Raw genomic sequence first — 27,052 nt, 5'->3', positions numbered from 1 at the left:
TAGTCTGGCTTTTTGTCCTACATTTGGACAGAATAAATCAAAATGCCCACGTTGGGGCTCATGCGCAACATAAAAGGAAAACACGGACCAAAAACGACAAACAAAAAAGTTTACTATAAAAATACGATATAACGATTTATACTATAGGCAAGGAATTAATAGATTTTACGTCATATTGTTTACTAATTAATGCATTTGTGAGGAAAACGATTCAACCGGAAGTGCATTCGCGATTTTATTTTTGAAATGTATCCCGTGCATTTCCTGTCCTGACAGTGGAGGCGGCCTGAGAGTGGAGCCTGCGGCGGTAGCGACCTCACAGTGGAGGTCTGCAGCCAGGACCTCTTGTGGCCATCGCTGCTGTGAGAACTCCCGGAAGTGGTACGTGTACCCCTCAGGCTTGTTCGAGCGTCCGGGGTGAATAAGGCGAATGCTTTTATCAGTGAGCCTTTCTGAAGGTGACAATTATTGTGAAAGATCTGTACCAGAAGTCTCCCTGTTGTTCCTGCTTGCAGAACACGGAAGTCATGTCAGCTGGCTGGGAGCGGAACCTGACTTGTCTTGTTAGATCCAGATCCAGAAACCTAGAAGAGGTTTCTAGAACCTAGAAAAGAGCCCTGAAGACGTCCTGCAACATGTCCAAAGTGGAGCTGCTGAGAGAGCTGGTGCAGCAGCGGCTGACGGCGGCCGCGGAGGACATTTTGAGACTGTTTGAAAGAACCATAGCAGAGTATGAAGAGGAGCTGTTTCGGACAGTGCGGGAGAACGAGCGACAACAGAAACTGCTGGATGCTGTTCTGAAGCCTGAAGTTCGGTTACTCAGAGCAGGTAAGTGCATTAAAGCGCTCCTCCACACCTGCGACTTGTTCTGAGGGGAAAACACGTTAGCTAACGTTACATCACTGTCAGCTGATCGCGTAATGTGATAATATTCCAATAGTTCGGAATAATGTAGCGTTTTAAAGGGAAATCTGATTCGGGAAATATTTTTGTGGCTTTTGCTGTAAAATGTTCAGACAGTAACTTAGCAGCGGGCAGCAGCAGGCAGAAGCAGCGGTAGGCGGCAGCAGCAAGCAGAAGCAGCAGCAGCAGCAGTGACACTGGAAGGACAGGGGCAGGTGTGGACAGGCTGGAAGAGTTTAAATTACATTTAAATTAAAAAGTAAATGTATTTAATTGGTCACTATTATTTTTTTTAGTTTAGCTTTTATAACATCCACCCCTCTGAAACTGAAATGTCAATATTTATCTAAAAAGATGCATCTTTCTATATAGGTATTTATATAGAGTACATGCCAGATAGATATTTTAATGCAGATTCTTAATATATTAATACATTGTAGACAGTGTTTTTAATCCTTTATTTATTTTATTTAAAAAGTACTGGCCTGCTGGACACAAATGTAGTGCTACAGTCTGGGACATCGGCTGCTCCATTATTTATTTGAAAAAGTACGACATGAACTTCCATGTAAAACCCAAAAATTCAACTCAGTAAAGCAAAAATGCTGCAAAACTGACAAATCAGTAGTTTGCACTGTCTCGACAGAGAGAACATCATTTGTGTCTCCCATCACTTAAATCTCATACCACACCCCTGACAGGATCCTCTGCCAAGTGTAAAATAATTGGTCCTCCATTTTTGTAGCAAAACAACATAACATTAACACTAGCTTGGTCAGGAGGGAAACTACACCAAACGACCTTATGGGCTTGGGTTATTGCAGCTCAAATATTAACTTTTCACTTCACGTTTGAAAGAATGTTGGAATTTTTGAATAAAAAGTGACAGCCCTAGTGGTTGTTGGTAGCTGCTGAAGTTATGCCCAGTGTTTCCCATACATAGGCCAAGTGCATTGAATTTAAATGTATGTACAATGTTGAGTTAAAATAGAAGTTCAGGGGGCGCCCATTAGCTCGCTTGGTAGAGCAGCGTCCCATGTGCAGAGGCTTTGCCCGGCCCGGGGGTTTAGGTTCACTTTATTTAGAAATTAATTTTCTGTAAAGGTTATTTAAAATATGACGATAGTACATTATATGTATATATTTTGTTGAAGTTAAAGGAATAATCATTTCCTGACAATTTAGAAAGGCAAGTGATTAATGAACAATTCATGGCCATGTCAGTGACTGTAAGTTGATGTCAAGCCAGGCCAGACAAGACCTCCAGATTCCTGGATTAAAGATTCCAGAGCCAAGGACTGCGGACCTTACCCCCCTTACCCTACAGCAGTAGGGTAAACATTTTCGAACTGCACATGGCCAGCACCGTATAGACCAAAAACTTCTTTATAAACCTTTGTTTGTTTGGTATTGAACTTATTATTGAAGACCACGTTGCCACATGCTGTGTCGTCACACAAAACGCCATCACAAGCCGCACCACCTGCCATTACAGTTTTTTTTACCCCGATCCCGATCCGAGTCATTTAATATTTAGTATCTGCCGATACCGAGTCCCGATCCGATACTTAGCCCTAACTAATATTTTCCTAGATAATATAGCTGCATTAAGAAAAAATTACCTGCATCCAAGCTGTTCCTTAATAGGTTTTTTTATTTTGTTGAAACAAAGTAAATACTTTCATATGGCTCTTATTCTGCATATGCTATTGCAACATTGGTTTTCATATGTTTTTTGTTTTTTAACAAAAACAACCATGTAAACAAATTCAATAACTAAACCCTGATCCTCTATCACGGAGGTGGGCTGGTTATCCAGAGCGATGAATTCAGTGACCTTCTCTGTAATAATTGTGGCCATGTCGCTGTCTCGAGGATATTTCTCTTTCCTTTTGAAAGTATCCGCAAGTGTTTGTTGCTTCGGTGCCTTTGCCTGTATTGCTTGAATGAACTCATTGTGGTCCTTTTGAGTGTTTGTTTTTTATGCGCCGTATCAAATGTGTAGTATTAAATGCAGCTCTTTTGTTACCAGCTCGCGAAACGGTCGTATTGCAGATGTTACATGTCGCCGTTGGACCGCTTTCGCTTTCTAATTTAAAATATTTCCACACTGCAGACATTTTATCCACAGGTTTGCCAGACTAACGTTTCGCGTGCATCTGCGTTCTTCCACAAATTGTGCTCCGTTTACAGCTGACGTAAAAATAATCGGGCTTGGGTCCACGTTCAAAATTGCCGATCCCGATCAGTGAAACAATGCCCATATCGGCCCCGATCCCGCAGATCGGCTCGGGACATCCCTAATTACAGTATATTCTCAACCTGTGGGAAACACTGATTCAATGAGCTCTCCATAGGATAGGCAATATTTGAGTTACAGATATTCACACGACGACCCCCCATCCTGGGAAAAATATAATTTGCCCCGCTAGTATATCACTGTAAACACATCGAGCAGTGTTTGCAGTAGCAATGTAGTCTTCTTAGATGGCAGGGTGCTGCATGTTTGAATTTTCAGATGAGTTTAAAAAAAACCTGCCTACTCACAACTCATATGTACTTAATGTACTCACAGCCCTTATGTTGCCAGCTGAAAAAAATTAGTTACCACAGTGCTTGGTTTGTTCAAGCAGGGTTGAAAACATGATCACTTTTCTGGAAACGTCAAAGTGTCTGCTTTAATGTGTTTGTTTGTTATTTCAGTATTATCTGAAGATGTCCAGCAGGACCCCGAGGCCATACATATAAAAGAAGAACAGGAGCAAATGTGGAGCAGTCAGACGGGAGAGCAGCTTCATGGACCTGACCCTGTGAAGAGTGAAGATGATGAAGAGCGCACTCAGTCCTCACAGCCTCATCAGAGACAGACTGAACAGAACAGAGAGGCAGAACCTCCAGCCAGCAGTTCAGCTCAACAGGTGGAAACAGCAAGTGATGGAGAGGACTGTGGAGGGTCACAACTAACCAGGGCTTCAGATCCAGATAGCCATCAACCAGTTGATGATGATGACACTTCAGACTGTTCTGAACAAGCTGAAGACAGTGATGATGATTGGAAGCTGAGCATGGAACCTCAGACAGATTCAAACCCTGTGAAATTAAAGCAGACCCTGAGAAATGTGCCTTTCAGACGACCAGTTAGAGATGACAAAACTTCAGACTCTTCTGAGTCGGAGACTGAAAACAGTTCTGACTGGAAGCAGATAAGGAAGCCTCGGTCACATTTAAAAATGGTGACAAACAACGGTGTTCCTGAAGGTGGAGAAGAATGTAACACCGCCAAGAAGTCTCTGAACTGCCCTGAACGTAAAACATTTGACACAAAGGATTGTAGGCACAAGAAAAGTCCTTCAGGAGATAAACTATTTGTTTGCTCAGTTTCGGTTCATTCAGGGAAAAAGAGCTTCAGATGTTCAGTCTGTAAGAAACAATTTATTAACAAAGGAGATGTTGTGAAGCATGTCAGAACGCACACAGGGGAGAAACCCTTTAGCTGTTCAGTTTGTGGTAAAAGATTTACACAGAGCACAGGTTTGAGCACACACATGAGAACCCACACAGGAGAGAAGCCATTCAGCTGCTCAGTCTGCTCTAAAAGCTTCATCCGGAGGGGAATTCTGGCCAGGCACATGAGAGTTCATACAGGAGAGAAGCCTTACTGCTGCTCAGTGTGTGAAACAAGGTTTAGTCTGAGTCAGTCACTGGTAAAGCACATGAGGATCCATACAGGAGAGAAACCATTCAGCTGCTCACTTTGTGAGAAAAGATTTACACAAAAAGGACATCTGACACAACACATGACACTCCACACAGGGGAGAAGTCTTTCAGTTGCCATGTTTGTGATAAAAAGTTCACTAGACAGTCGCGTGTGAAAAACCACAAGTGTGTAACTGAGAGCAGCGGTCGATGAAACTGCAGAGATATAAATGAGAAACCTTCCACTATCAATTTCTTACTATCTGTGTCAATGGATTAAAGTATAAATTCACCCAAAAATGTGAGACCAGTCATGAGTGGGGGGATCATATTTTCTACAGGGTCTTGTTCTCTTTGAATTATTTTCAATAGACAGATGATTGTGTGAGACCAGTGAGAGAACCAACTGATAGTTTTAAGGGTGCCCCGATCAGGATTTTTGGGGCTGATCATCGATCACTGGAAGCAGTCCAGTGATCAATGATCGGCCCCAGCTGGTCACTACTTGTACCTGGTTACTTCCCATTGATAGAATGTACACATGTACAAGTGTCTGTAACTCCCAACTCAAAGTACTTTCACCTACAACACTGTACTTCAATACATTTATTTAGTGTAAACTTGTTGTGTTGTCACATTCACAACACTTCATGTTCCTCTAAACAGTTCTGCTGTCTTTAGCGCTGTCTGTTCTGATTGGGCTCTATAGAGACCATGGAACAAACATTTTACCTCTCCCAACTGTTTTCAAGGACAACTTCTGAGATACTTCTGTGTAGCAAACCATCTGGCGGGTCAGATGATTGAAAGCTGTCATCATGATAGATTTGACCAATAAAGGTCTCTTTGAGCTGAAGTTGTAAATTGTCTGATAGCTGGTGGGTATTTAAATCACTTGTAAATTGTACAATGTAAATTGCAGCCAATTATTTTATCGGTGAAATAAAACTTTAAATTATGATGCGCCTCATGCACTGTCCTGTGTCATATATGAGTCTATAATGCATCACAGACATTTCTGTAAATACTATAGAAGGCAGATAGTTGGAGTGGTGGTTTAACAACAAGAGGTTAAGAACAATAGTGATTAATAATAATGTTGCAGATTGATATGGAATGCTTAAGAGATGTGTGCATCCATTTAATGCTGAGAAAGGATCAATTCAAACACCTTTCTAATATAAATGTATGACTACAGACTACTATAGCGTGCCCAGCATTTGTTTTATGTGCACAAACTGAAAAAAGTCACACGTCAAAATGAGAGGTGCACGTCAGGTGAATATGTGGGTTAGGTAACATTAATTATTAACACTATAAAAAATGGTGAAGATGAAAATGGCAATGGTTAAATGGTTTACTGACCTGCAGAGGTTAGGCAGGAACCAGGTGGAAGTTTCATGGAAATGTTTGAAAGAAATTACCAGCTTTTAATTAAGTTCTTATTGGAAAATAGCAAAATATTACTATTAAATCATATTGTCAATTTTGAGGTAGTTATTGTCTCAACTGGGGGGTACTTTCAAAGAAATGTTAAATATGTTACTTGAGAATTACCATGACTTCCCATGACTTCTGCACAACACTCAAGTTATGTGTCACTCTATGTTTTGAGACAAACAAATTAACAGGAAAAAGTTTGTTTACAATCATTCAGTTTAATGGCCTGCTGAGGGCAAGTTGTTGTGCATGATCAGCACAAAATGAAATGTTAATGATATTAACTAAGGATTCACAGCCCTTTCTCAAAGGTCCAATTTGTAATTGTCCTTGTTTAATAAAGGACCACACCAAAGTTTAGAGCTGGTAAAACAGATGAAAAGCACAAACCCATATAACTGAAATAGAAAACAAAAATTCCAGGTTCAGCAACAAAACAAAAGAAGTTGAGTTTCTTGAGTACACAGTTTTATTCTTACACATACTGTATATCATATGCACATGTGGGATTTGTGTACACGTGGCAAAGTTGAGCATGCATTATTCTTGTACATATTCTCAAATCCGTTTGCACATTTACAGATTTGTCTGAGTACACATGTATGGATTGAGATAGTTTCCCAACTCTCCACACACATTGCGGCATAATTGGCCCCACACATTCCCCTTTACTCTCCTCAAACCTCAGACAGCTGTGCTCCCAGTTGTTGGAATGATCTGAATAAGAACATAAACACAGTTTAGGTTGGCCTGAGCAAGCAGGGTGCTAGCAGACTTTGGCTTGCTAACTAAGACTGAACTAAGAATGAATTGTTACGAGCATTAGAGGCTTTTAGTGCTGTCGGCGTGCAGTCCAGAGCGCGGGTGAGCCATCGTGCTGTTGTTGTTGTTGCTCCTGCTGCAGTTCTCCTTGCCCCCTGTAGACAACCGGCTCTCAAGGATTTGGACCTTGCCCTGCTCTTCCTTCATGAAGAGGTCTACCAATAGAATCTTCTCCTTGTGGATCTGGAGGCTGATGTCTTTAGGGATGTCAGGAATTAGCCAGTCAACGATGTCGCTCATCAGCATCACAACATTCTGGCAAAGAGAAATTGAAGGAAAGTTTAGGTTTGTTTTGTTGTGTTTATAATCGACCATCGAAGGGAGGATGAGGCGAGGACCGTTGACTTGGTTGCAATCTGCTACCTGACCTGCTGGATGGCACTACATCCTACACACTGGACCTTTAAAACATACACATTGATAATGGAAGGAATGGACTACATAGTGTGTAATGCAAAACCCAAACCCCAATTTGCATTTTAGAACAATTTCTATGTCTAAGCCATTCTGCCTATCAATGTGCATGATATTTGGTGCATCTGTTAGTGATGGAGTGTTTGTCTAAGAATGACACTGAAAAAACAGGAAAGTCATGTGGCTAGCAAAGTACAGTCTGACAAATCTGAATGTATAGCATTAGTCATCTGTTTGTTACATCTCAACATTTTTCACTGTACCTGGAACACAATGACAAAGGCCAGTCGGACAGCGAGCACCGCCCAGAATTCCTTGGAGATCTCATATGGATTGGTTGACCAAGGAGGTTCTCTGTAGTCCTTATACCTTTAGAGATTAAAAAACAAAAAAAAATTCAGTTCTGACATTTTTTGATAATCCAGCAACTTTCTTCTTAATGCAACATAATCTCCTATTGCTAGCTGCAGGTGCCATAATGAGTTGAAGCTGGTGACTGAATCACTGTCTGATTAGAACACAATGGGCTCTATTTTCCTGTTGGTGTTAAGCTAGCACTTGGGCTCATGCAGTGTTTATGCACATTTCTTCAGGGTGCACATGGCGAGTTTCTTGTTAGGTGTTGACATGTGGTGGCTGTAGAAATTATTACAGCAGCAAAGGAGGAAGTCAAGTGAAGTAACACAGAGCTATACATTCTGCATAGGGAGGCGGTCAGGGACGGATGATCAGGTCAAACAAGCACGACACTTTGACCCAGGAGACCACGGTTTGTGTCCAGTGTGAAAGCGAAAGTCAGCGGTGACGTTATGCAAACAGATGTTAACATCTGTTTGCACTTTATTTTTGTTAAATATGAAGAAAATGTGAGCAGAAGTGCTACAAGGTGTCTGGCAAGAAATAAAGTAAAAATGCATTTCATTTGTTAGTTCTGTGCAAGGTTTCAATAAGTTATTTAAGTTAGTGTATGGAAAAATATTTGCACTAACTGTTAAAAATTAGTCATATAAACATGTATACAAACTGCTGTTTGAATTTTTTTACTATTATGTTAATAATAGATGTAAAAGGAAACAACATTTTCAGAAATATTGCACTTTCTTGTAGTACTTGATGTAATGTCTTGCTGTATTGGCCCTCCTATTAGATGACAATACCAGCAGTGGCCCCAAGCTAATTTGAGTTTGAGACCCCTGGGTTAAAGTGAATAACAAAAGACATGACAACAGACCGTAATAATAGAAACACAGTTTACTGTACCGTTAGTGACTACAGTTGTGGTTTCACTGCAGATAGGCCAATCTTTATGCAGAGACAGAAATTTCTGTGTATTGTAGGCTAAACCATACCGCTAATAGTAATATATCTTAGGCCACTGTCAGCGTGTTGGGGATGATTTATATTAAATATGAGGTTGTATTATTGTGTTTAAGGACTTCACAGTGCTTTACAAATGGTGAACTTTTTTGTTCCTCAAGGTTAAAGGGTCACTTCAAATTACTAGAACCATGGTTAGCAACCCTGGTTACCAAAGTTATGCTAACCTGTTCAACAGAATATACTTAAAGCTACTAACAGGAACTTTTATTTTTTCATGTTGATTCTGGTGGCCCCTTTGGATAAAAGATTACACTGGTGACACAAGGTACACTTTGTTTCAGTGCAGCTTCTTTCCTTAGCCTGTGAAACTTCTCAAGCATTCTGCCAGCACAGTTTAACAGCTGACCCTGTTAACTACTAACTTTGGTCCAAATGCGTCCACGGTTACCAACATTTTAACAACACCAATACAAAGAAAGCAGCAGACCACTAAATAGCTTCCCTAAAACAGCATTCATTGGGAGCTAACAAGCTGAACTCTTTGAGCTGTGCATGTTCTGCTGTCACATTAACTAGCTCAGCTTAGCTACGACAGTTTTGTGGCTCTGATTGGTTGTAGGTCTGTCCAATTGCAATTTTAGAGGCATTGTGGTCTGCAAGTATTAATAACGCCCCTTGAAAACTGAAAATGAACTGAGAGGATCTGGACTATTTTGAATTGGTCTGGCGATGTCAGGCTAGTGAGTTTGTATTTCATCAGGACCAAAACAAGAATTGTTTCTTCTCGACTGGCCTCAGCAACAAGCCCCAGGACCCTCATTACAAAGACTGTTATCCTGCACCATGGACACACCACGCTACATTAACATACAGTCTCCACGTGAATGTGTTTTGGATTATTATCTCTGCACATTTCACATGTTCCTTGTACTTTATTCTGTGAACTTTTGAACATACCTTAATCAACATATTACACATTCCATCCACTTTGTTTTGAACTTTGTACAGTTCTTTTTATTTAAAAAAATATCTATTTAATGTTGGGTTTTTTTTTCATATTTTTTATCGTAACTTAGATAGATAGATAGATAGATAGATAGATACTTTATTGTCATTGCATATTAAAATACAACAAAACTTTGAATGGCATCAGTATCCTATAAAAAAATATGTATGTAATGATTATTTTGCAGTTCTTATTTTTTCTCCTGTCTATGTTAATTGTTATGCACTAAAACAAAGCAAATCCCTTCTGTGTGAAAACCTACTACTGAAAACGTGATTCTGATGATGAGGATTATCACCACAGTCTTAACTGTTGGAAATCAAAACCAGCCTGGACTGGATAACATTCATGTATACTTGGATGGAAGTATGAATGGGCGGTTGGGGAAGTAGGTGAGGAACCATTGCCTTTTTGAAACGTATTCCTTAGATTCGTTGGTTTGTGCATGAGACAACACACACAACGCTTGTTAGAAAAAATGTTAAATGTTAAAAAATGTGTTTCTTTTGGTATTTTTTATTATTTCACTTTTGTGGTACAATAATTTGGTGATTACTGTTCTCCTAAAATGAGATTGGTTTCCCACCTGCAGATCTCAACGGGGTAGCCAAGTTGCAATGGATCCATGGTTTCTTTGCCTTCTTGGAAGTGGCTGACATTGAAATAGGACAGCGTATGGTTGACAAATCCATGCATGGAGCCATCAGGGCTGTACATGTACTGGTAGACCATTCGAGGGATGAAGTCTGAAGTAAAGGAGATGACAAATGCCTAGAAATTGTGGTTGGGGAGGTGGTGTGTGTGTGTAGGGGTAGGGGGTGGGGTTCAGAGATTATGGACAAAAATGGGAGTTAGTCTAATGTGAATGACTTTCATATTGCATGAGTAAACAAGACAGTGTGGAATGTAACAACATACAGCAACAACCAACTGTAACCTCAGTGGTAAAGTGTCAGACATGTTCACTGCAGTTCGGTTACTGCAGCAAACATGTAAAATGATCCAGCCCCATAAAATCCAACATGTTGTTTTCTTTCTGCCAGTTGCAAAGTGGCACCTTCATGTGTGCAGTGAGGAATCCCAAAGCAGTATCAATTCTCTGACTGTATTTCATATCATACAGGGGCTGTGCTGGATAAATAATCATAATCTGTTGCACACCGGTTTGCACATGTTTAGATTTATTTTAACACTATGGAAGAATTATCCTATCTTTATTCAAGAGCATAGATTTTCAGTTTGAGAGCATGATTTCATTCCTTTTCAGTGACACAGCTCCTTCTCGTGCTCAGATTTATTCTCCTCATGCTCACATCTGTGCAAGAAGAAGAAATGTGAGCACAAGCATATGATTTTTGAGTTCAAGCACACATTTTGAAAGAAAGCAGCAGACATCTTAGTGCGATTTTCATCAGCATTGGTGGTTAATCAGCCTTCCTGTCCTGGGCCGTGATGAACCATGCCAGTCTGTGATGTTTCCAGTCAGGGTGCTTTCTGTTGCTCCTCTGTAAAATTTAGTTCTAGGCACCTGCTCCACCTCAGCTCCACTGATGTAGACAGGGGTGTGTCTTCTCCTCCTTTTTTCTAAAATCAACAATCAGCTCCTTGGTTTTGCCGAAGTTGAGCAGTAGATTGCTCTCTGTGCACCACTCTGAAAGATTGGTGGTTTCCTCCCGATGTGAACTCTCATCATTGTTCATAATGTGGCCGATGCACACAGCTCTGGGGGGCTCAAGTGTTGAGCACTAACATAGAGGAGGTGTGACTGTCGATCCAAACTCTCTGGGGTCTGCTTGTGAGGAAGTCCAATATCCAGTTGCAGAGTGTTCAAGCCCAGAGTGTCTAGTTTTCCAATCAGCTTCATGGGTGAGACTGTGTTGAATGCTGAGCTGAAGTCAACAAACAGCATCCTGATGTAGCTGTTCTTATGTTATGACATATTGTATCTCGACATGGTACTCCAGCTGCAGTATGTCAGACAAAAAAGCCCTGCAGAGAATAGTTAGAGGAGCTGTTAGGGTCATTGGAGTTTCCCTTCCCTCTGTCCAAGAACTCTTCCTAAGCGGCTGCAGGAGCAGGGCACTGAACATCGTCAGGGACCCCTCCCACCCTCTCCACACATTCTTTGAACTGCTCCCATCAGGAAATCGGTTCTGGAGTCTAAAAGGCCGAACAAACAGACTAATCAACAGCTTCCTTCCACAAGCTGTTAGATTGCTGAACTGCTGATCTGGAGCATGCGCACTACTGCACTTCATGAGCCTTAGTCATAGTTTTAGTTTTAAATTATTATAGTAATATATTGTGAGTATTTATTGTGTTTGTGTTACGGGATCCCGAAGAAACACAATCTCATTTTTGCTGCACTACTTTTGTTGGTACAGCTAAATGACAATAAAGCTTTGATTGATTGAATGATTGATTGATTGATTGATTGATTGATTATTCTCCATGAAGAATGGAGGGCAGTAGATATGGCATCCTCTGTGGATCTCTGAGGCATACTGATGAGGGTTCAGGTTGGCAGTGATGTTGTCTTTGTCTTTGCTGGAGAACCAGTTTTCGGGGGAGCCCTATTTTCCAGTGCACACCTCTATTAAACTATGACTACAAACAGTTAATACTGTCATAGACATTTTATAGAGGCTTTATAACAACAACATAAATCTACTGTTTCAAAATCAGAGAATACATTTAATTATCAGAGCAAACAAAAAACAACATCACAGAAGCAGGGGGACACGTGCTTCTTAGCAAACGTATGTTTTTAACAGAGATTTCTTTGACAGAGAAAAAAAACCGCTGTTTGCAGCTTGTGCTCTCTCTCCCTCTGTCCCTTCACTCTCCTGTTGTTTTCCAGTCTGTGGACTGCAGTCAATGAGGGAAAAATGGAATTTGGGCAGAAGTTTATTTTACCACGAAAAGGAGTGGGATAACCAAATGGCGTGTTCTGTCTATCTGTCTGTCTATGAACAGATCTGTCTATCGCACAGATGCACATTTTTCCAGGCTGGTCAAGAAGTGAGTCTGCTCAACTGCATTTTTTTAATCACACGTGAAGCTGATCTTTATAATAAACTAATGAATAAATAAGTTAAAAGGACCATCACCTTGTGTGATCTGCGAGGAGGGACTTCTGCCTGTGTGTCTGCTTTGCTCATCTATGTTTTGACTTAACTCACAAATAAGTGGAATAAGTACGTAATTTGACGTCAGAACCATGGACATGGACCATGTAGTTCTCATAGAACATCCTTCATACAGGCCAAATCAGCCAAAAATCCAGTGCTTGTGAGAAGTTTGTGCAGGCCCCTGAATTTCTCAAAGCAAGATGTGTCCTCCTTTGCTGCTCTGAATTTGCGTGGGATAATCTTTCCATACCACTTTCACAGTGTTAAAACTTCTACTGTAGCCACCCAACAGATAGTAAAGATATGGCATATTTTCAGGATTTGCATGTTTAAATCTGCAGCTGATTCCTGGAGCAGACAAGTGTTTTTTTGACTCTTCATAGGCGGCATACAGTTTTTCAAATTAGTGAAACCCAGCTACTTCCTTTAGTGAGTCTTTGATGGCTTACTCAAGTTGGTGAGCTAGACAGTGTACTGTATAGACTGTACTTTGTAGAAATATTGACTAATCTTGTTTAGTCACGAGTCCAACGACTCTGCCATAGTACCACTGCTTCATCTGTTGCTATGACGAAAATTATTTCCCAAAACCTCATCATCCAGTCCGGCCTGTCTGAAGCTGTTCCTCAAACTTCTGTGTATTGATTCACCATATTTGCCTTCTGAAAGCTGAACAATATCCCAAAAATGTCCTTTCGTTTCACTGTCGATGTGTCCAATTATTTCAGCACAAGCATGGTCCGATTTGTGGACATTTCCCACGTTAGTATTATTACGTTTTTATAGGGACATTACAGCAGGGAGCTTTCTGTAAGCATTTTTTTCCTTTGCTACCATATTGGCAGATCTGAAAGACACATTCATCCATTCTTCGAACAGATGTATTCCAGTTGCCCTCTGGCGAGCAGCAGGCTCTTTGCCTTCATGTATACTGTAAATCCTAACTTTTGAGTTTTGGTGAAGAGCTATGTATTCCTTTTTGTTCACTCACACATTGTTTTCTTGTTCAGTTGAAAGGTTCACTGCTGCAGCTGGCAGTAGTGGTGTCTGTCACTGACGTCTCTTCATCCATGGAGCTGTCACTGTCAGCAGGACCTGTAGCCGGTGCAGGGTTGTCATTACTCGTCGTTGTCTTTGTTTGTTTGGTGAATCCAAAATGTCCAAGGCTTGGTTGTTTATGTTTTGATATTCTGACTACTTATCCATAGACTGTTCAAAAATGCAGATTAAAATCTGTTTGTTTTCTAACTAAATGATTTACTATCCATTACAATACCATGCAACTCAGTGAAGAGAATTTCAAGTGGTGACGTCGAGGGAGTGCAGCCCCTCCACGCATGACTGGTCTCAACAGGCATACACAGAGTTGAGTTAATTAGTTTGAGACAATTAGAGACAATTGGAATGTAATGGGCGAATAAACACCCTTCATGGTCATATTTATCTATTTTTTTTAATCTCAGGAACCTTAATGTACAGAAAATGTAACAAGTGATACATAAGTGGGCAGTGTTTTAGAGCTTCTCCTAAATGTCTCGAAATAGGCTTTCAGAGGAGCCGAGCTCCCCCATAATTCAAACCATGGGTGTAGGTATGATGGTGGCTGTCTTAAAGCAGGTGGGAACACTCTCCTGTGACAATGGTATGTCGGTAATAACATCTACTAGCGGATTGGCACATGCTTTTAGTACACAGCCAGGTATATTATCTGGACCAACAGCCTTATTTATATTCACACTCAGCAGGATTTTTCTCACTGTGGTTACTGACAGTGGCCGGTCCTCTGAAGGCGCTGGTGGAGAAGACTTTATAGCTGACTCTTTGTTGAGAAGATCAAAGTGAGCGTAAAATGTATTAAGTTTGTCCGGCCACATGGCCACACACCTGATGGTGGCATGCCTGCTTTGGTAGCCTGTGATATTCTGGATGGCCTACCACGTATCTGTCATTTTGTTGGTCAGTCTCTGCTGATATCTCTGCTTTGCCTCCTTGATGTCAGTTTTCAGTTCATGTGAAGATTTATTCATAGTTATATATGACAAATACAAGACAGGATTTTGTAGAATGTAGAATTTTTCCTCTTTTGGTTTCAGGTTTTTTTTCCCCCATAATTCTTTGTTTTGGGCAGTGTATCATGCTCTTTGGTTCATGTTAAGTGTGTACTTTTTTTCCCTCTTTTATTTAATTTGTTCATTGACTTTGTTTGTCTGGATATCCTTTTTGCAAATCATTAATTCATTCTTTTTACTGGTATGTCCCTTGTTCTACATACCTTCTTAGGGGGTATGTTTACAGTTTGCACAAAGATGTGAATGTAAATGCCCTCAAATCAAATTCTGCACTATCTACTCCTTGATTATTGCATTGTTTCAAATCCAATATGATGGAGAACAGAGTTGAAAAGAATACCTACAAACTGCACAATACATACAAATTAATACATTCATCTTTTACTTACATTAATGATGACGGCCACTTTTGCTACCCCTCTTAGTATGTTGTACCATATACCTGTAGATACAAAAATATGTATCAGCAGCAACATTTTGACAAGATCTAACTGTATTTCTTTACTATGGGGTACTTTCATGCATTTTATGGCTTAAAGTGTAACTCTCGCCAAAATGCAACCTAGGCTTTTTTTGTGAATGTGCCTGAGTCAAACCTTCCCATAAAAGCATAATTGCGACGAAGAAGCCACTTTTAAGATTTACCGTAGTTTCATTTTCGGGTCAAAATCATTTTCAATTGTGTGCTATGGGCAACTTTATGGTAGCATTAAAACACTAAGAAGACTCGACACAACATGAAACTTTGCTCGTAGTATCACCGGGGTCTCTACACATGTAGCAGTAGCCGTCCTGCCAGTCGAGAAGAGTCAATCCCCGAGTGCGACGTAACATGGAGGAGAGTAAAGGTGGAAAGCTCCTAAAGCGTCACACTCAGGAATCGACTCTTCTCGACTGGCAGGATGGCTACTGCGATTTTGACCCGAAAACTAAAATACGGTAAATCTTAAAAGTGTCTTTTTCGTCGTAATTATGCTTTTACACAAAGGTTTGACTCGGGTACATTCACAAAAAAAGCCTAGGTTGCATTTTGGCGAGAGTTACACTTTAAGAACTACAACATGTTGAATATAACCCACCAATGTCTTTGGCTCTTGCTGCCACTGGTCTCCGCAACTCAGTCACAAATTTTTTGGCATCAAGTCGTATTTCGATGATGTTGTTGAGCAGAGCAAAGAGAGGAGCCAGGGGAAAGGATGCCACAAACAATGTAACAAAACCAAACTGGATGACTGGACACACAAGAAGACAAAGGAATATGTTAGAAAGTCATCATTACTAACTGTCAGCCTGATATCTGTGATTGAATCTAGCTTAGACTGATGCAAATATACTTAAGTTACTAAAAGCCTATACAGTAAATTAAAAGTAAACTGTAGGTACCGCAGCGGCAGGTTCAGCAAATTCTAAATAATTGGAGCTTCTTGTGAATTCAGCATTAAATCAAAACATTTAGTTGTTTGTTTCCTTGTAAAAAGTGTCAGTTTGTGGCAGCATGGCTGTACCAGCCTGTCTGCTTCTGTGTCTAAAGTGCTAAAGTCTTACCTGCCAACATTTAGCAGCTGAACACACTGTCTACAATGATTTCACCATTTACACTTGTTGATGCTAAACATGTCAAATTTTACAAATACACTAAACAGTAACCAATATAGGCTACTTCTTTGTCCCCGTGGAGAAAGACCCCAGACTCCCTTAAAAATTGCTTCATTTTGTAAGTTGCTGAGTTAGGGGAAACTTTATGAACTTTGTTAGTCTCAGCATATGATTTCTCCTGTTGATAGTGTCACTGCAAAACAAGATGTACTGTACTCTGCCTGATCTGGCCCTAAAGTTCTTTAATTGTATTTCACACTGAATTTACATGATGAGCATGGTGAGCAGGTCCACCTTGTTTCATTACTTTCCAAAGTAAGTAGATATAATGCAGTGTAAATCAATATGATGTGATGAATCACATTCAGTCTCATCACATGCAAGGTTTTTGGTTCACTTTTAGGTGTTGGCCAGGTAATCTGTCTCAACACAAGATTAAAGTGTTTTTGCCTCTGTCTTTGTCTGATTCTGAGGACACGACGCAGTGTGTGTGTGTGTGTGTAGGATTATTGTGCGTGGTACTGACTCATTTCCATATATTCAGGTGTCAACCCAGCAAATGGTTCCAGAAAGTGGTCGGTTTCATATCTCCGCAGCTTCTTTTGCCTCTCTTCTTCTTGAAAGGCCCCTTGCTTTGACTGAATGTAGCGAATCAGCTTCTTCAGCTTGCTGATGAATGCACACACACACCACACAAACACACACATAAAATGTGAAAAAGGGAAGCATGCACACAATTTCTCTACTGGTATGTTGCCATTCTTACATGCTAATGATGGACAGGTACATTAAGGTTTGAATTATTAATTCATTCAGTATTGTTCTGTTAGTGTAATTATTATGCCTGAAGAGAGGAATGTCTGCTTTTTTTCTTTTTGCGCATAGGGGGTCATAATAATCATTGTTTTTTATTGTCGGCATGGTAACCTAATCTGACCATTTATCAAATGTTTATCCTTTGTTTCTCAAAATAGACATGCTGGTTTATGTTTACCAGTTGATTTACTAGACTCAAGACCATCTTTGAACAGAGAAAGGGCCGGGGATCTCTATGCCATATAAGACCACCTGAAATTGGCTGTACACACTAAGGACAATCATTTTAACAATAACTATAATGATTTGAGCATCCACACTGATGAACGGTAGCATTCTGTAAACAGTGGCACTAAGCACACGTTGTGTTCTCTAGCTGTGTCTGCATGTTAGGGAAATGGATATTGATGACTTGTTACTTCTGTACATTGCACAGAAAAACAAAGAAACAAAAAACCCCAGAAGAATATGGTAATTAAATTATAAATATAACATAAATTCTTCCAGATGCCATTGCCATGGTGGTGCCAGCAGCGCATGCAGAGCAGTAGCTCCCTCAAATGTCACTACATTCTTGTTTTACTTTGCAATTTTTTGCCTTTTTTGCCTTTTCTTCTGAAACCCACAGTGCTCATGACAGTCATACACTCTTAAACATCAGGACAGGAAGTGTTGGGTTTGGCATGAGTACAGCAGACAGTGAGACAATCTCTGCCAATTGCATCTCTCGACCAGCAGGCCAGAACAGCAGGTTCATGAAGCTGATTGAAAAACTAGACACTCTTGAACACTCTGCAACTGGATATTGGACTTCCTCACAAGCAGACCCCAGAGAGTTTGGATTGACAGTCACACCTCCTCTATGTTAGTGCTCAACACTTGAGCCCCCCAGGGCTGTGTGCATCGGCTACATTATGAACAATGATGAGAGTTCACATCGGGAGGAAATCACCAATCTTTCAGAGTGGTGCACAGAGAGCAATCTACTGCTCAACTTCAGCAAAACCAAGGAGCTGATTGTTGATTTTAGAAAAAAAGAGGCAAAGACACACCCCTGAGTAGGTGAACAGTTATAGGTTTCTTGAAGTTACATCACTGAGAACCTATCTTGGTCATCATACATCACCACCCAACTTTTACAGAGGAGCAACAGAAAGCATCCTGACTGGAAACATCACAGACTGGCATGGTTCATCACGGCCCAGGAAAGGAAGGCTCCACAGGGGATGATTAAAACCGCCCAGAACATCACTGGTACCATCTACAGTATTATTATTATAATAACTATAATACTTTTAGTATTATTAATACTGATATCTAAATTAGTAAAGCTGTTATGTATCTGTTAAATATTGATCGATTAGTTGATTGATTGATCGATTGGTTGATCGATTGGTTGATTGATTGATTGATTGGTTGCATAAAGGAACTACAACTTGCATTTCGTTGTACACCATGTGTTACAAAATGCTAATTAAATTAACCTTGTCACCTTACAGAACAGTTTTATTCATACTGTTCAACATCAGTCATCTGGTGATCACACCAGTTAAGACCCAGAGACCCTATCCATGCTAAAAACAATTTGGCAATATGCCTATGTTTTTTATGTGTATTTTTCAGCCCTAATATATGTTATATAAGCATTTTACAAATTGTATAACTAACCAAGACTGAGTATTTAGAGTTGGCCATCTATAACGTGTTTCCTAAATTAATTAGCTTATGTAATCAAGGCTACAGTTAGAGACCAATATTATAAGCACTGCTATTTTGTAGAGACATGTTACCAATGAAGCTTATTTATGGCCCTGTACATTTCATTTTGGTTATGGATTTTGTTTGGCTTGCAGTGTTTCTATCATCATCAAATTGCTCTGAAAGTGATCCCAAAGAAATTCTTCACCATCTTGTTTTTATAGTTGTGAATATTTTAAAATGATATATTTAAAGTTAGTAATTGTTTTTGGTGTGGACGGCCATTTACCTCTGGACAAACATTCCATACTTAGGAGAACTTCCATTCCTTGAAATACAATGCTTATGTATCATGTTTTCAAAAAGATAATGCTATTCCACAGAGCAGTGACTTGAGATCATTTATTTCATGTCCAGGCCTTGTGTACTTCATGACAATGCGAGTTGTAATGATGATTGATCAATTTTAAGTGACGCATACTTACGGTATTCCAATCTCAAAAAGGTTGTTCTGAATTAGCTGCTTTCCCAACATGGTGATACTCAGCTGGATACACAGCTCCATCAGACAGCCTCCATGAGCACACTGAAAACAGTCCACCACAGCAACAAGACGTTATAACAAGTAGACCTCAAGATAAATTACAACATATGACAATATTTATGTAAGGGTTTAAAGGACTGTTGATCAGTATGAATTATTATTAACACGACTTAGTTAAGTGCAGAGACTTAAGCACGTAATGGGTGCTACAACAACCAGAAAAAAGCACTTTCTTTACAAGTCTCAGATCTTTGATCACAGGTGTCAGAAAAAAAAAAAAAAAAAAAAAGCAGCTTCCAATCCTCTTCCTGTTCACACATTAGCCCCATTCACACTGCCCATTGAGTGCGGGGATCCTGCGCCAATTCTCTGCATCCTCCTCTGTGTGAAAGTCTCAGATGCGGCGAGGGGTGAAATTTCACTGCGCCTCTGATGCGCCTCAGGAGGTAGTATCAGAGGCGCAGCATTGGCGAACCGAACCTGTGTGAATGGATAAGCCGGTGGCGCGGAGCGGGGAGCGTGTCGATCTGATGTTGTTCACTGTCTGATAACTAAACAGATCCTTCACTCAACAAAATAAAGAGAAAATGACCCACAAAGCAACGTTACAGGACCAAACAACAGTAACGTTGTAACTGGTAGTGTCTTTGGCAACTTATATGAGGAAAATATACCGCAGTTATAGGCTACACGGAGAAGTGTCTGTCTGTCCGACCGACTCTTCATCACATTTCTGCCCGAAAAACAGCATCTGTCCCCGGCAAAAAACTTGAACTCACTAAGTGTTTGTCGCGGTGAAAAAAATCACCACAACGGTCGGCCCTTCACCGAGACTTCAGTAACCTTTCCCCAGAAAACAGCCTCCCGCCCCGCGAGTGAAAGAGTCAGACAGCGTCCCATTTACTGATGGTGATTATGTAATTATGTAATTTAGAGCGATTAACGTAAATTTGTCACTTTCCAGGATGTTTGGTGGGTCAAGATCTCAATCACAACACATTATAACAGCATCATATGATCATAAACAGTCAGCGGTACATGTTGAGATTAACAGGAGGACACCGGGGGAAACACGTTGAAAAAAACATACAGACGTCATCATCATGACGTGTACCGTCACGCCTTTTTTGCATCCTCAGCGCCGGCTTGCTGTGTGAATTACACACTGGTGCGTCTTTACGCTGGAGCTGCTTGGCTCTGTGTGAACAAACAACGGCGGAGAATTGGCGAACCGCCGCTGCGGCGATAATGTGGCGACTCTGTGTGAAAAGGGCTATTAACTTGATGTATGAGTTAATTTTAGGCTACTGTTGTGTTGGATAAAGCTGGTGTTGATGCTGGAGCAGTGCGATCTTTTCAACAGCTGGATAGATGGGTGACCCCATGGTTATTACCTTAGCCTACTTCTAAAAGTTCCCTGTTTCACCCGTAAAATGTATGGTATCCAGTCACAAAGCTAGTACTTTGATCCAGGCTGAGGTTGGTAAACTGATCTCACCTCACCGGAACTGTTTTTGATGTTTTTAATTTTGATCACTGGCAGCAGGATCATATGTTTTAAAATACCACACCTCAGGAAATAAGGCGGTATTATAGGTCCAAATTCAGCAGGGCTTCACCTACCCACAGACATTACTGACTAACCTCCAACCAAATTCTGCAAAAGAATAAAATAAATCACAGAATTTGGTATTTATTAATTCCACTGTTCAATATAGTATAGTATAGTATAGTAAGTATGTTTAATCTCTATTCATTTCACATGAACTTTTTAATGTTTTAACTTTTAACATTTTGTCTAAAACTGTCAAATTGGGAGAAGGGAGATGGGAGAAGGTGAAAGCTTTTGTTAATGTCTGCAGGGCTGTGGCTTTTTCCTGGCACCAGTAACACTGTGAACCCTGAGTACACACAAACTCAAAAATGCATATCAAAAGGACATTATTATTATTAAAGACGTTTATTTTTCACACCAATATGTTTATGTTTTAAGAAACATTTACACAAGCTGTACATGATAATAATATAAACTGTAAAATAGAAAAACTTTGTTTATTTCAGTTGCTAACCATCTGTACATCGGGTACGAATGAGGAATGTACATGTCAACACAGTGGAGCACAAGGATGTTTATTTTTGTTATGAGCATATGAAAAGCACCTTAACTGTAATGCCAGTGTGTGGTTATAAAATATTTTTCTCAAATAATTTATAAAAGTGTAAACTTTACCTCTTCCATTCTGTAGGATTCAAACACATACAGGTAGTTGCCTGGTCTGCCTACAAGTCTGGAGGGAAAAATGAATGAAAGGGTTATGAGCAGACATAAAGTGTTCTTTATCTTCAAACATTTATCGTTATTGCTGTTTATTAAAAATATTTAAGATTGGTTAAATATATCATAATGAAAGAAAACATGACAGGGAAACCAAGTGACTGGAAGCAAAACAAGTTACTAACCTTCCCCTGAAGAAAGCAATGTAGATGATGGGGCTGAAAGCATTGACAAACTTGAGAATAAAAGTCTTGAAGATGAGTCGTTCCTCAAAACTCTTGTCTGTTTTAGGAACCTCTAAAATGAACACAGACAATAACCTTGATTATTTTGGCATTTGCAATGACAAACAGGCAAAACTTTTCCTTCTTAACATATCCTTATTTATAGAAACAATTCATACGCCGCCGCCTCCCTCACAGAGCAAGTTCATCTTAGTTATTCTATCTGTCATCCAGATTAGATGAGTCTGGCTGTAAACTGGCTCTTTTTAAAAAAAAATTAACAACAGTTCAACATTTCAAGTTAGGGACAAGGAACATATGAAATGGACAACATACATTACATAACACACCACTGTGTGAGCACAATCAACACCTACAAGTATTCAAAGGGTAAAACAAGACAACACCGCCAACTAGGGATGTACCTGAGTCAGAAAACATTATTTAGGAAAACACAAATAATTCAATGGAAATTTCTCCAACCCATTTTCTCCTACCCAAAGTGTAATTAAATTCAGGGAAAAAAGTCAACTCCGTGATTGCATCGACCTTAGAGGTAACCAGTTTTTCACATTAAAGTTGTCACACCGCGGTGAGGGGTGTCTCGTCTTGGGATTTTTTTGTCTTGTGAATTTCATGTTTTATTTTGAAAAGTAACTCTCCTCTCGTTTCAGGCCACTTGCCCTTCCTCTTGTGTCACCGGTCTGACTTCTCCCCTGATCCCTGATTGTTTCCACCTGTTCCCCATTACCCTCATGTGTCTTATAGTCCGCGTCTCCCTTTGTCCTGTGCCAGAGTATCTCGTTTGTTCGTGTGCCTCCAGCCCCATGGTCACAGTTCTTGGCTCGTCCTTGTCCACAGCGTCTAAGTTGGTATTCTTTTTTCCTTGTCTCCTCTTAGGTAGAGTGATTTTGTGTTGTAATTTTTGTCAGAGTAGTGTTTAAGCTAGCCTTGTTTTATAACCTTTTTTTTCCCTCTGTTGGAGTGGTTTTGTTTTCATAGTTTTTTCAGAAATAGTGTAGCCTAATTTTATAGCCTTTGTACCTCCCTCCGTTTGGAGCGCTTTTTGTTATTAAATTTTCATAGTTAATTTTCCTCGTCAGAGTAGATCAGTTTTCAGCCTTTTTGTTTCCTCCCCTTGGAGTGATTTTCTGTTGTGTTTTGAATTTTATTTTTTCCTGTTCCTAGTATTCTCAGATAGTCTAGAGCTGATAGCCTTTTTTGTTATCACTCTGTCTTAAGAGCTGAAAAGTGAATTTACAGAATAAAAGCCTGCTTGATCTGCGAAACCTCTGCATCTGAGTCCTCTTTCTAGTCCAGGCCTGACAAAAGTGTGTTTACAGGTCTCGGCTAGTACTACTGCGTTTGTGAAAAAGGTTGAATAAAGCTTTTGGTTGCTCTTGAGGAAGCTGCATGTAATCTGATAAACTGCCTCCAGTGAGGCAATTTACTTCAAAACATACGTTTTTAAGACATACCATTGTTATGACATGCCAAGTGTTCTTTACATTACAATATAACTTTACATTACACCTGATTGTTACAGTAACCTAGGATTTGTATCTACCAGAGTCGTGTTGCATTCAGAAACTGTGTTGGGCGCCTATTTGCAGAAAATAGAAATTCACTTTACTGTGCAACAGAGTCTGTAGCTGCTTATGAAAACTGTGTGAAACAACTGTGTGTATGTGTGTATCTATCTATCTATCTATCTATCTATCTATCTATCTATCTATCTAATAAAAACCTTGCTTCAGCACAGTGATCAACTTATGGATCTATAAAACCATGAACAAAACTTCAAAAGGAACCTTGCTTGGCTTGGACAGCATTCAGTGAATAATACCTTGTTGGACACTTTCAGTTCGTGGATGCTGTTCCCTTTTTGATTTCTGCACAGTGTATATATTTTATTATTCACAAGGCACAGCCATAGCAATATGTATATGCATATCCCAATATTATTGCAGGTACATTTGACAAAAACAATACAAAACTAAAGGTGCCTGCACACACAAAAGTAAGAGTGACCCAGTAATTAAAATTTTTGTGGATTGTTCATTATTATCATAGACATATGACCTACTGACCTATTTGACTGCCTGAGCCAGTTGTACACCTAACCTAACGTACCTAGCACAGTGAGCCATCGTGCCACAGCTCCATACACCTCGTCCAGTATGAGGATGACCACCAGGTTGATGATTGCTGCAGTAGTTTTGACCGTTAGTTGTACATGATTCCGTGTGATTGGATTGGAGCTCATATGAAGAGCAGCTTTGGTGGAGATCCGGTAGAGGATCACACCAAACACAATGGCAAACGTAACACCAATCTGACAATGTAAAGATTACACAGACTGTGAGGAAAATGTGACAATAACTCAACAACCTTTCAGTAAATCATCAGTGATGTACAGTATGTACTGAGAATCAGGTTCTTCTTACCATTAACAGCATCATGACAATGTTCGTCATGTAGGCAGGTAGGCGGTCACGACATGAGAGCTTTTCTATCTGAAAATAAAAATATTATGAAAAAAGGTTCATGATTTAAACATACTACAAGGAACTGTGGGTTACATTGTAACCATGGTTCTCTGAGTGAAGAGACTATCTCTCCACCCAGCTACATATATAATGTCCCCACCTGACAAATGACATGGATAATTATTCAAGACACAGCAAGTGTAATGGCATGCACAGGTAAATAAGGCACAGGTGTGCGTGAATGCTCTGATTTTACTTATGGTATGAGTATACTGTCCTTGTAGATGGGGCTCATGCCCCCTGTAGGTCCATTTCTAGGAGGCCGGTCCTTTTAAGGGCCAGGCCCAAAGCCAAAGGCCCTGGGGAATGGGACGAAACAGAGCCCCTTTGTGCCTGTAAAAGTAGATCCTTCTAGACCTGGAGCTCCTATGGCGTCCCACATATCAGTGGTGGGAGGTCAAAGGACCAGACCACGTGAGGACAGTTCAGGGCTACCAGGACAAACTGCACTTCCCCTATCCTAGTGGTTCCCAACCTTTTTTCCTTGAAGCCCCCCTTGCCTGTGTCCAAGACAAGCCAGGCCCCCCCAACCCCAACTCGCATACTCTAAAAGAATAAAGTGATTAATTACAAGCGTTTATTTGCAAAAATAAACAACAGTTGTAGGTTTTTGCTCTTATTCTCTTTGTTTTACAATGTATATAGATACATTTCTTCCTTTTTGTGTCATCAGGTGTATCACACACAAACACACACAACTACACACACACAGTTTAATTTTTGAATAGGCCTACCAGAGAACAGAATAGGCCTACCTCATTACAACAGAAAGATAATGATTCATTGTTAAGATATATCAGTATCTGTACAGTATCTTTCCTACTGTTAATAAGAAATACAGAAATAATAACTGCAAGGACATTTAACTGTCTCTTTCTATGAGAGCTAAACATTAAACTTTAACAGTTTTCCTTTAACAACTGAACAGAGTGGACACACACACACACACACACACACACACACACACACACACACACCTTCTTACATAAGGAATAAAGATAGACTTTCAGAGATGTATCAGCACCTAGGCCTATATACAGCTCTGTCACAGATCTCCTTCAGACAATTAACTTAAACAGGGGAAGTCTGTTGATATTCACATGCACATCATGTCAACACAGGTTTGGACACAGCTGTACACGTTTATGTGTAATAATTACAATAACAACTAACATCAATAACAACAATAACAATAAACAAGCTATTCCTCATGTTTTTTACTCTGTGCCAGTTTATTCATTCACAAACTAATGGCCACCTTGGGCTTGCATACCTTTGACCAGGGATGCAATATCAGGTGTGATGGTTGTGACAGCCAGTCTAAAGTCCTGGTGGACATCAAGTCTGTTTCTGGCTTTTGTTTTTATTGTCACAAGGGCACTGAATGCTGTCTCAGACAAGTATGTAGTGCTGAATGGGAGAATAACCCTGGTTACTGCGTGTTTGGCCAGTCTGGGAGCAACAGTTTGTCCTTTGACAATCCAAAACTTTTTGTATCCGTTCTCCTGAAAATATTCTTTTGACACAGAATCATCTTGAAGGTCACAAAGCTCATCTTCACAGCCGAGGTATTCCACGTCCTTGAGGGTGGAAATGTAGGGGTCCAGCACCCACGCTTCCTTTGCTAAGTACTCACCGATGTCAGCGAAGCGGCTCTTAATCTCCTCACCGAGCAGGTTCAGGTGCCGGGTAAACTCGGTGCGTAAAGACGCACGCACAGTGCCAGCAGACTGCTTCAGCAGCAGTGGAAAATGCTGTAATTCCCCGTTCGACATTTTTTCAAGTCTGTAATCCAGTTTGCGCACAAAAGCGTCCAGGGCGTCTTTGCACTGGATAACACTGGATTCAGGCCCCTACATCCGCTTGTTCGTCTCATTGTAGAGTGTGAACGTGTCCGCCAGGTATGCCGTTTTGATCCAAAACGCATCAGTCAGCTGTTCACACAGTGGTCGATTATGATCTTGCAAGAATTCCTTGATTTTTCCTTGATTTCTGTCTTTCACAGTGTTGTCTGAGAGTGGGACAGTTTTCACTTTATCAACATCCTGCGGTCCACACAGCCTCCGCCTCCGTGGCTCTTTATAAATCACTACCTGCTCTTTCAAAAGCTTTTCTAATGTCCGTGGCTCTTCTTGATAGTGCCAATTGCTTCTTCCTCTCAAAATATTCTCGACTTTCACCAATAGTCTGGTGGTGTTTGGTCTCCTGGTGTCATTTCAGTTTGCTTGGCTTCATGCTATCATTAGCTAGCTTCTCACCACAAATGACGCATTCTGGCCGAAAACTGTCCTGTCCTTCAATAAAACCAAAATCAAGGTAATTCTCGATATATTGCCTTGTTTTCTTCTTTGATACAGATGAACCATCGGTACTTTTACGTTTCTCAGACATGACTGCCAAAACAATCGGGGATGAATTACCCAGGTCTAGCCTAGCCCAACTGACCGGGAGACGATAAGGTTGATTACAGCGTAAGCCTTACGCGTAAGCCTTACGCGAATTCAGAGGTCAGAGGTCAAGGGTGTTGGTAATAAATAGCTTAAATTAA

General features: G+C 40.3%; 2 protein-coding genes across 2 annotated transcripts in view; one reads left to right on the top strand and one right to left on the bottom strand.

Moving 5' to 3' along the window:
- Positions 1–292: 292 nt before the first annotated feature.
- On the top strand, positions 293–5,570 carry LOC141001368 (uncharacterized). The gene is made up of 3 exons (XM_073472421.1): positions 293–381; positions 516–828; positions 3,607–5,570. Exons 2-3 carry the CDS (start codon positions 636–638, stop codon positions 4,812–4,814), a joined length of 1,401 nt encoding a protein of 466 aa, XP_073328522.1. The 5' UTR covers positions 293–381; positions 516–635; the 3' UTR covers positions 4,815–5,570.
- A 943-nt stretch (positions 5,571–6,513) lies between these two features.
- The window catches only part of LOC141001168 (anoctamin-1-like), an 88,460-nt gene continuing 67,921 nt past the window's right edge, over positions 6,514–27,052 (bottom strand). The window contains exons 14-24 of the mRNA XM_073472156.1: positions 24,403–24,471; positions 24,089–24,290; positions 21,917–22,028; positions 21,687–21,744; positions 19,398–19,498; positions 16,925–17,067; positions 15,882–16,034; positions 15,192–15,244; positions 10,189–10,373; positions 7,540–7,645; positions 6,514–7,117 (exon numbers count right to left, since the gene is read on the bottom strand). Of these exons, the coding sequence (XP_073328257.1) occupies positions 6,863–7,117; positions 7,540–7,645; positions 10,189–10,373; positions 15,192–15,244; positions 15,882–16,034; positions 16,925–17,067; positions 19,398–19,498; positions 21,687–21,744; positions 21,917–22,028; positions 24,089–24,290; positions 24,403–24,471 (1,437 nt within the window). The 3' untranslated portion in view covers positions 6,514–6,862. The remainder of the gene's footprint in view (positions 7,118–7,539; positions 7,646–10,188; positions 10,374–15,191; positions 15,245–15,881; positions 16,035–16,924; positions 17,068–19,397; positions 19,499–21,686; positions 21,745–21,916; positions 22,029–24,088; positions 24,291–24,402; positions 24,472–27,052) is intronic.

The sequence above is a fragment of the Pagrus major genome, chromosome 8 (genome assembly GCF_040436345.1).
Source record: "Pagrus major chromosome 8, Pma_NU_1.0".
Taxonomy (NCBI): Eukaryota; Metazoa; Chordata; class Actinopteri; order Spariformes; family Sparidae; genus Pagrus; species Pagrus major.
This window is presented reverse-complemented; position numbering and strand designations above follow the sequence as displayed.